Source organism: Dreissena polymorpha, chromosome 14 (assembly GCF_020536995.1).
Source record: "Dreissena polymorpha isolate Duluth1 chromosome 14, UMN_Dpol_1.0, whole genome shotgun sequence".
In the NCBI taxonomy this organism is placed as follows: domain Eukaryota; kingdom Metazoa; phylum Mollusca; class Bivalvia; order Myida; family Dreissenidae; genus Dreissena; species Dreissena polymorpha.
In genome coordinates, this window is record NC_068368.1 from 32,401,788 (window position 1) to 32,412,750 (window position 10,963).

The 10,963-nt window shown below is 32.5% G+C and overlaps 1 protein-coding gene across 6 annotated transcripts in view; it reads left to right on the top strand.

Moving 5' to 3' along the window:
• The window catches only part of LOC127857685 (la-related protein 1B-like), an 85,661-nt gene extending 79,293 nt beyond the window's left edge, over window positions 1-6,368 (top strand). For all 6 annotated transcript variants that reach the window (XM_052394300.1, XM_052394302.1, XM_052394301.1 and 3 more), the window contains exon 19: window positions 736-6,368. In XM_052394300.1, coding sequence (XP_052250260.1) covers window positions 736-1,233 — 498 coding nt within the window. In that variant the 3' untranslated portion in view covers window positions 1,234-6,368. The remainder of the gene's footprint in view (window positions 1-735) is intronic.
• The last annotated feature ends 4,595 nt before the right edge of the window (window positions 6,369-10,963 follow it).

Consider the following 10,963-nt stretch of genomic DNA (forward strand, 5'->3'; position numbering starts at 1 on the left):
ACGTTAATTCTCTTTGTTTGATTTATTTAATTATTAATGACATGCTGAACACAATAGAACTATTTGTTAGGTAAACATAATGTTGTTGAACGTAATCAGCAAATGTTAGTAGTGCATGTCCAGAATAACCTTATTTAAACATCATTTACTTGAAATTGCGATAAATGGTATACATAGCAAAACATCCCATCAAGCAAAACTAAAGGTGTTACATTGAGGGGAGAAGCCAAAATAACTTAAAACTGCAAGCTCTTACTGCCTTTTCAACTTTGAAGTATATCTATTTTGATGTAAAAGATTCTTTTAAAAACCTTGCCATTATTTGGATGAGATTTGTGGACTTTTAAGACAAATTGTGTCTGTATATTAACTGACCACAATCATATGACTGAAAAATGCTTTAAATTACAACAACAAAAAGCAATCCAGATAAACTGACACACACAAAGTGATGCATCATGGCTGCACCTTCTTGATGTTAATGCATTCATTAACTCTTTCAGTGCTGGAACCAAATTTTGAAGGCCTTTACAAACAGTTTGGATCCAGATGACATTCTGTGGCGTTCTGCCACGTTCTGTGGCGTCTCATCAGGATCAAAACTGTTTGCTATTCTGATAGTATTCTTTGAAAAAAATCAAAGAAAATGATAATTTGAGAAATTCGGCAGACAACATTTTAGCAGACGACAAATTTCCCAGCATGCAAAGGGTTAACTGTTGTGTGTATTTTCAGTCTGTGGAAGAGGACACCCATGTAGTCCACCACTCCAGCCTATCTACCACTGGCCATAAGACTCGCCACGGCTCAGGCCAGGGCCAGAGCCAATCAAAATCCAGGGGGCAGTCACATGGCCCCAGTGGCAGCCAATCACAGCAGTCGACACAAGGCAAGAACAGTTCCTCCGGCCAATCACAGCAAGGCTCTCAGAGCAAAGGTGCTGACAGTAAAACTAGCCAATCAACGTCACATGGAACTAAGAACAGTGACTCAAAGTCTGGCCAATCTCAGGCTGCAAAAGCAAAGCCCCCTGGCAAAGCAGGATCATCGCACTCCAACCATCCGAAAGGCCCCAACCAGTCTGGAAAGGCACCAAAAGATACCAGTCAAACTGAAAAGCACGCATTGGATAAAAAATCAGACTCGCAACCTAAATCTAAGGCTGATGCACCATCGAAGGGTGACACGGCTAAAGCTGTTACATCTGCTGAGCCAACCTCCCCAAAGAAGTGAAAGCTGTTGTGATTTCAGGCGGGTGGGGATGTTTTTGTGGAATGAACTGGCTAAAATAACTTCTTTCCCCAGATATTTCAAATTTGAATCGTTGAATTCTGGCATTAATGAAATACTTTTCTGTGCAAGTATTTTATCAATTATTGTTAAAAATCTTTTTCTATAAAGTGTGTTCCTTATTGCAAGGTTTAGCTGTACCACTTTAAAATTTTCAAATTAAGAGAGATATTAGTAAAGAAAAAATCCACATTAGACAATTTTTATTATATTTTTTTTTATTAAAGAGACCTTATGTGTTCATTACAGTTCTGATCATTTTAAAAATTAATTAAACAGATTTTAAAACTTTTTATGCCCGCGGATCGAATGATAGGGGACATATTGTTTTTGGCCTGTCTGTCTGTCATTGTGTCATTGTGTGTGTCCCAAAACTTTGACCAAGGTTAAAGTTTTGCAATAACTTTTGCAATATTGAAGATAGCAACTTGATATTTGGCATGCATGTGTATCTTGTGGAACCGCACATTTTGAGTGGTGAAAGGTCAAGGTCATCCTTCAAGGTCAAAGGTCAAATTTATGGCTTCAAAGCGGCGCAATAGGGGGCATTGTGTTTCTGACAAACACATCTCTTGTTACATTTGAAAGTAGTGTAGTTAATGAGTATTGTAAGCATTAAGTGTGTGTATTTTTTACATAACCCTTTATTTGATTGCATTCTTTAATATTTGGCTTATGTCACAATTTAGTAGAATTTAACCTTATGAACACCCTAGCGGGCAATTTTATCATTGTTTTATTAGTAAAAAGATGCATTAGGCATCAAATTAAGGATTTGACTTCTACTTGGCCAGAGGAAAAGTATTTTTGAACATATAATTGCCTCTACTCTTTTGAAGAAAGGTTGCCCAATCTTTAAATCATTATGATTGCTGACACATAAACAGACATGCATGACAAGATTGTAATTAATTAAACAAATGTTATTCAAATAAATAATCTTATAATGAATAATGTTCAGAAATGTATAGAAACAACTATACTGTTATGTGTTTCTGATAATTATCTATATAAAAAAAGGCACAGTAAATAGAATGTTGTTTTAATTCTTCAGACAAGAATGTTTTCATGAGGTTTGGAGAGTTTTTTTGTGATTCTTTTTGTGTATTGTTTTGCTTTCTAAAGTTTTTTTTTAATTTGGATTTTTTACGATGGGCATGAATGACACATTGCCTAACTGAATGTATTTTCATTGGCGACTAGCATCCTAATGGCCATTTCTTATCTGTTTTACAAATAAATCTTAACATTACATTTACAATAAGTGAATGATGTTTATTATTTGCTAAAGAAATATAACATAGACCTGTCACTTTTCTAATTTATTTGCCCCTTGGGATTTCGCCTATTTTAAAAAACATTTGCCCGAGAACTTTCTACAGGATAGGGCAAGTTAGAATGACCTTATGAATACCCTGTGACCTTCAATTTCAGACGGGTCTCTTGATTTTATGCAATTTAATGTTATTTGTGTTTGAAATATGAATGGTTTGTTTTATACTTTAATGGAGCAAGGCATTTGATGATGTCATCAGTAGTAACACAAAAAATTGATGCAGTTCATGAGGTGTTTAGAGAAAACAAATGAATAGATTATTGTTGTTAAGTGTATTCACAGATATTTCTGTTGTTGTTGTGATTATAGTTACAAAAATTGTAGATTGGTTCCCATAGTCAATAAGCACAGATGTTTTGATACAATTTACAGACTTTTGTTATTTAATAGTGTGAGAGGAATTGTGCTTGTGCACATTATTATTTTTCTGCACTTTCATCAAGGTAGAATGCAAATAATAAAAATCATGGATTACCACAATAAATTGAGGTTTATATCAGAAAGCTTTGTAAACCATCTGGTTATTGGAATGTTAATTGTTATTATTTATTGAATAAATGTCCACTTTTTCATATTTTGTATTAACTGTTCTTGCAATAATTATCTATTATATTATTTGGTATATGGATATAAACTTCATAACCTTGCCAAATTGGTCAGTCTGTAAACATAATAATGCTGTTTTTTTAATGCTTAAGATTTTACAAGACCTCTGGAACATTTAAATACTATCGCCCTGAAATGGCAACACATTGTTTGGTGTTTTGACCGATGTGGTTTTCTCTTGTGAGTAATTTGCAGTACCAGTACTTTTTATACATTTTCGGACAACAATTATGGTTGTTGAAATCCTGTCAATTGGAAAGAGTGGATCCGTTTTTGTATTAAAATGTAAAATAATAAAAAATAAAAAAATAAAAAATTACAAAAAAAGTAGAAAAGCTGTTACATAATAATGTATAAAAAGAAAAACCTGTTGCCATACTACTGCATGTGTAATCAGTTGTTTTCTTTTGATTGTTATTTGCGCTGGACTCAGATATTTGTTATTATTTGAAATGTAGCTAATCGGTATCTTAACGTTTCCAAACGCCATTGCATTTTAATGTGTGCTCCATTTTCATTGTGTAACCATGTTCCTGTTTGTTATGATTGTGTTCATATGTCTGCATTTCGATTGTTTGTGCTGCATATGTTATTAACTCCATCTTTTGCAAGTTAATGAGAAGACTATTATGGACAATTTAAAATATCTTAATGGTATTTTAAGCGATTGATAATTGAGGGAAAACATGTATTTAAATGTACTTACCAGAATGCAGAAATGTTGAAAGAACTTACTCTTCAAACACATAGTGATAAACTATATAACAGTATTTCTCCATGCATGCATTTTTGTCATGACAAAGTTAGCTTTTTATGCCCCCTGATCGAAAGATCGGGGGCATATTGTTTTTGGCCTGTCTGTCTGTCTGTCATTCATTCATTGTGTGTGTCCCAAAACTTTAACCTTGGTTAAAGTTTTGCAATAATTTTTGCATGATTGAAGATAGCAACTTGATATTTGGCATGCATGTGTATCTCATGGAGCTGCACATTTTGAGTGGTGAAAGGTCAAGGTCATCTATATGGCTTCAAAGCGGGGCAATAGGGGGCATTGTGTTTCTGACAAACACATCTCTTGTTTGCTTCTCATAAACTTTTTGTCAGTGTTTATGAATGATATTTTGTTATCACTGTTACTGATATTCGTAAATTAAGGTGTGATTTTGTATTGTCTTTGTTAAAACTGTTACATGCATACACATAACTAGAAGTTGCATAGTTCATGTGTGTTATGTGTTATTTTCAATAACTTTCTTTTAAAGTGTTTTTATAAAGCATTTTATAGTTTAATATGAGTACATGTATATTGTTTCTTTTAATGGCGTGTTATGCACACTTGTTATGCTATTTTAAAAGCTTTTGATCTCTTTCCAAATGTCACTTTACTTCCGCTGTAGAAGAAAATCTCTAAACTTACAGCAAAATGTAACAAATTTGATTTAATTACTGCATCGCTCGTATTGCTAGACATTCCTAATACAGAAGAGTTTGCTTAATCAGTTTTACTTGCTATTTTTAGAGATCATGATATTTGCCTTAATTTTAATTATTTGTGATTTAATGTTTTCTTAATTTGTGGTAAATGGAATTGATCATAATGGTGTACATACATTGTGCAGTTTATCATTTTGTAATGTTTTACTTACGGCTTGAGTGTTCTGGCATAATTTGTTTTCATATTGTTAATATATGGACATCAATATCATTGTGTTTTGAAAGTGTTAATATGTATGGATTTTTGTTTGTGCAATTTGTAACTTTATCATAGCTAGGGCTGTCACGATTCACCGGTATACCGGTATATCGCGGTGCATGTCGTGAAAAAAATCGCACCGCGGTACGGCGTTGCCGCACCGTTTTTTTTTAAATATTATTATATTAGCACAGATATAAATACATTACATAATTATTTTGATATAGATATTGTTTTAAAAAATGTAGAAGCGGTTCAAAAGGGCTAAATAAATAATCCGTTAATATCCAGGTCAAGCAAGCGCTTCCACTTGTAGATGTTTAACTTTCACGTTTAAAATACGGCGATGTATGGGTCCGTACCTTTTTTGGAATTAGGGACAGATTTCCTTTGCAAATAAGTTCATAATTATCCAAAAGATGTTTATTCTATTTCTTATTTTCTTTCTTTAGTATATCGATCGTTCAAAGCATGGCACTTCCGAATCATGTTATCTTAAGATTCTGAATAAGTCGAGGAAGAGTCAGAACGCTACGGATTTTCAATACTGGGCCCGCTGACTCCGCATTTTGAACATGCTCTTGAAGCGTTCGATTTACACAGATCGTAGTCACAGCTATTGTAAACAACATGGCGGACATTTAAGAAAAAGACGCGAACAATAACATTATAACAATGACTACTTCTATCAAGTTTATTACAGTTTCTTTTACAGTTTGTAGTCATACTATGATACCAGTGTTTTCTGATTATTGAGTTTAATAAAGTTTGTAAAACTTGTTATTCTGCTGTTTTCTTCACAGATACATATTCTGTAAAATATCGCGGTACGTACCGCGATACAGTGTTGCCGTCCCACGATATACCGCGGTACGCTCACGGCGTATCGTGACAGCCCTAATCATAGCTGCTTGGAACTAAATCTAAAAGAAAAATAATAAATATCCCTTCAAGAGATCTTTTAGTGCATGATCGCATATATGATTTAAATTATAATATTAATAAACACTGGTTGAAACCAGGTTGAATTGAAAATTAAAATTGTATAATTGTTTCTTTATATAAAAACTTTTGCTAATTTCTTTGTATACCCTTTATGATGATCTGTTGCAATGTCTTATTAAATTTTCAGCTGCAAAGAAATTTATTACAGAGTAACAGTTATGTTGTTTTTATGCTAAGACAAGATTATGCTCAATTGTTTGCGATAAAAATTCATGGCTGTGTAATAGTGAATGGCCAAAGCAGGTGCTGTTGACACAGAAAACTACCTTTAGTAGAATTTTCTCGTTAGATATTGTAAATAGACATTCACTTACTTTCCATACGGTAATGGAATTAATGCATTGATACTGTATAAACATTTAAATTTACAGATGTATTTTTTGTTTTCCCAAAATGATTTTTGCTTCATGTGTAGGTAAATAGGTCATTAAATTCTAAAAAAAATCTGTGTTTTGTTTTCTGATTACATGTAGCAAGGGAACCCGAGATTTTCTTGGAGTCGGCATAGCTGGATCAAATTTCTGCCTTCATAACCAACCATGTGATGACAGCTAAGCCATATGGTATACAATAATTTTCCTGTTATTATTTTGACTTTTTAAATTTAGGTAATTAAATGTTTTTATTAAGAACCAAATCTTATACACTATTTTCAAAATATAAAAGAAAGTTATACTACTTTTCATAATATAATACTTAAACAAAAAAATAAAATCCTACCAAATTTGGTTGGATTCTCTTGTGATGGTAAAGATTGTATGTGAGAGGATGCAATGACAACTAAACAAGGTAGCAAGGTTCATACATCATGTGGATTCTCTACAGAAGACCATGTGTTTCATCCTTGCCCCTTAAGACTCAATTCAATACAAAATTCATACCAGAAACAGAGTATGAGTGACCTCTAGCCAGAACATTTACCATTGTGTGAAAAGTACATTCTGCACCCACTATTATGGCTAAAGGTCTTGCTAGTTGAATTTTTGTGTGGTTAAAAACTCTAGCACTTAAAAGCAAAGTGAAAATGGCTATGTGCAAACAGCATTAAACCAGAACAGCCTGCGAGTAACTCGCAGTCTGTTCAGGTGTTATGCTGTTTGCTTCTCATCAGTATCTAAGTGTTTGAAATAAAGCCTTTAAAATTTGAATCTAGTAAGAAAGGTATTTAATTAAATTTAACTCTAAGGGACCACAAATGCTTAAAAATATGTATCCAAGTGGTAAAGGTATATAGAGCAATATGCAGCAGGTTCCCATTTAAGTGGTTACCTGGGTCTTTTTGTGCCCAGTGGGAAGCATCTTGTCCGTAGTTTTGCAAAATGTCAAGTAAAAAGTCAATAGATAAACCAATATCCATTACATTCAACAAGCAAAAAGACACCTAATAGAATTTGAAAATATTTGTTCGTTTATTGATAACCATCAATCGAAATAAGAAAAAGTATAAAGCGTTTTAATTAATTTGTACCTACAATTTATCAAAAACGTGTATTACAACCACAGCTTGTAAACTGCCATCCATATTTACCAGCCTGCATTGTGTAATGTAACCGGTTAGCTTTGGCTTCCACAGGTATTGGGTGTGAGCCCCGTGGCAGGCACATTTTAAAATTATATGTTTTTATTTAAATTATTTAAATCTTTCCACAAAGTACAGTTTTGCCAGTAAGTTCATTTAATTACATTTATCAAGAATATAAGAAAAAAGTCCCTTTAATTCTTGTGCAAGAGAGTTAGTTTATTATGGGTGTTACAATTATTTGCCAATGTTGCATATGAGCTGCTCTTTAAAAAAACAAGGCTTAATGGTTGATCATGCGCAGGCTTAACCAGGAGGAAGTCCCTAACCAAAAAATCCCGTTTAGGAGGAAAGTATCGTCCCTAATTAGCCACTGCGCACATGCATTAACCCTTTCAGTGCTGGGACCGAATTCTGAAGGCCTTTGCAAACAGTTTGGATCCTGATGAGACGCCACAGAACGTGGCATCTCATCAGGATCCAAACTGTTTGCTATTTTGATAGTATTCTTTGAAAAAAATCAAAGAAAATGATAATTTTAAAAATTCAGCAGACAACATTTTAGCAGACTACAAATTTCCCAGCATGCAAAGGGTTAAGCTCCATTATCCCAGAGCGTAGCTACTATATCTCGGCATACAAGGATACTGAAAGTGGCCAAGTCAGGAAATATCAGATTCAGCTGTGCTGATTAAGATAAATAAGAAACATTTGTAAACATATTTATTTGAACTTTTTAATATTTTTCCAGCCATAGAATATGATGGCACAAGTGTTGAATAGTGGAACTTCAATGTCTATACACAAAATATACATTGATTTTGAGGTACACAAAACAAAATTCTAAGGTTAGACAGAGCAGACAAACATACATAATAATACATGGATACAGATTTTCTAGACAATATTTATACATGTTCACATGAAATACGTATAAAACAAAAGACGCAAAATATAAAAATATATTTAATAAAACTTCAAGTTTTATACCGGAAATAAAGAATCTGAGATTAAAACTATTTGTCAATGGCCGTTGTCACCATCAAGCTGTTTGTACTTTCATTAATATAAAATCTGTATAAGTAACCAATAAAAATTGTCATTTATTAACAACAATCTGAAGACCATGAAGAATGCAGGGGAGGTAAGTGTTATTATATGAGTCGCACTCTGAGGAAAGGGGGTTTAATGCATGTGCAAAAAGTGCCGTCCCAGATTAGCCTGTGCAGTTTTAGTGGAAAGTGTCGTCCCAGATTAGTGTGTGCTGACTGCACAGGCTAATCAAGGACAACACTTTACGCACATGCATAAAACCTCCTTTTTACAACGCAAGGCTCATATATTTTCTAAAGCAAATAAAAACAAAGAGTTTTGTTTAGTTCTGTTTTGATATTCTTTTGATATTTCTTAAATGAGATAACGTTTTCATTGGCATATATTTATTGGTAAAAAAAAATTAAGATATATATATATTGTAGATGTAAAATTTCATAGTAAATAATAATATTATCTCTACAATATATAATACAATACTGAGTTGATAGGTGTAAAACAAATCTTAAAGTGGAGCAAATAACATAACATAAAATCTGTTACTATTTGATAAATAAGAGGTTGAATTATAATACATGTCTATGTTTCTAAAAACTGAACAAGCTTGTGTGACATGTGGTTGATATCTTACATTTCATGCTAGGCCATTCCCCTTATCCGGTATTCAAAGTAATAAAAAAACAATCAAGTTTGCAAACAGTTACACACCCACACATATCTATTGTCACACAATACATTTCTATACAACTAAACATATTGAGATCAACAAAGTATTATAATAAGAAGCACATATTACTTTTGAATGGGAACTGGGGATAAATTTAAACTATTCTAAGAGGTCATATTATCTGTTTATTTTACAATGTTAATACAAATACTTAAACGGAATGGACTTAAGTATAATTCTATTGTAAGTTGAGGCGGTCAAAAACAAATTAATAATCTTAAACTTTCGCAAATGACATACATTTATAGCAAAAAATATTGAAACAAGCTTTCAGCCAATACAACAATTCACGAGAAGCAATATTCAGGCATTGGGAGCGGACAGCAATTTTATCGTTACAGAGCCAAAGTAATTTTATACCTGGTAATTTAAGTGACATTTTTAAAAACAAGTTTTTATTCAACGCATCATTACAACCTAAGTCCTTACAAATTCAGTAAATTAAACATCATACAAACGTCTATAAGCTAATTGCTGATTCGTTTGTAGCTTTGACACACTGTATTCCTTTATGGATTTTACTTCTTGAATAATACCCAACAATTAGTTTGATTCGTATATGCCTATTTACGCATATAAAAAATATACATTTTTTTTCTGTAAATAGTTTAATAAAATATTTCATGAATGAAATATATACAACAAAATAATATTTTTAGTATTTCTATAGTAGACCTCGACATGCAAAAGGTCCTATTTTATTTAAGCTGAGTATTTTTAACACTATCAGTGTTATACAAATGTAGCTACTTTTCTAATGCTACAACATGAGAGAAAAATATAAATATCTTCATATACAGCAAAAGGCAAGAGCAAAGCTAATTTCGGTTTGAAAAATCACAATCTGTTGCCATTTTCATGTTAATGTTCACATAAAGGAAACATCTGATAACCCTTGGGGACATCATGTTATAAATCACTGACCCCTAACACCTGAATGAAAAGATACAATTTTGGTATGTATATAATTTAAAACAAACAATAAAACAAACAAAGCACATCATTTACCAACAAAGAATATATGATAAAATGCTTAAATGAATAACGGAAGCATTTAAGTAAGTTGAAAACCAATTTGTTTTTTACAAGTACAATAAAACATGCACCTTTGGCGGAAAAGACTAGGTTTCTAGCTACAGATTTTGACACTTGCACTAATATAGTATCAAACGATCACATTACAATGTCGAGAGTTACACATTGTGGTCAATCATCATGTTGTATGACCATTCATCACCAATAAAAACCATGTCACATAAAAAAGGTTGCCTGCTTGGTTTAGCAAATAGGCAAAAAGTATACAATGCCTTTTAAAAATTTATGTAGTGAAGTAGGTATTAATTAATAATGAAAATGGTCATAAAACGCATTCTGTGACCACATAATGTTGTGGCGTTTTTGCAACACATAATTCTGGCAGCTATATCTTATCAAACTTACCATAAAGCCATGTTAAATATGAAACTAGTTTTTCATAATTTTCACATAATGATGTAATCGATAGATAATGCCTCATTTGCAAGAAACATAATGGAAAAGTTACTGGTATACATGTGTTCACACAATATGGTATATTAATGCAGAAAACACCAGTATTTGCAAATCCACATTACACAATTGCATTAAGGTACACAAGGTAATACCCATCGCAATTTGAACACAAGATGAATATGGAGTTGTTTTTTTATTAAGGCAACAAATACGTAGTACTTATAGCCTTTATTTTACAAACAC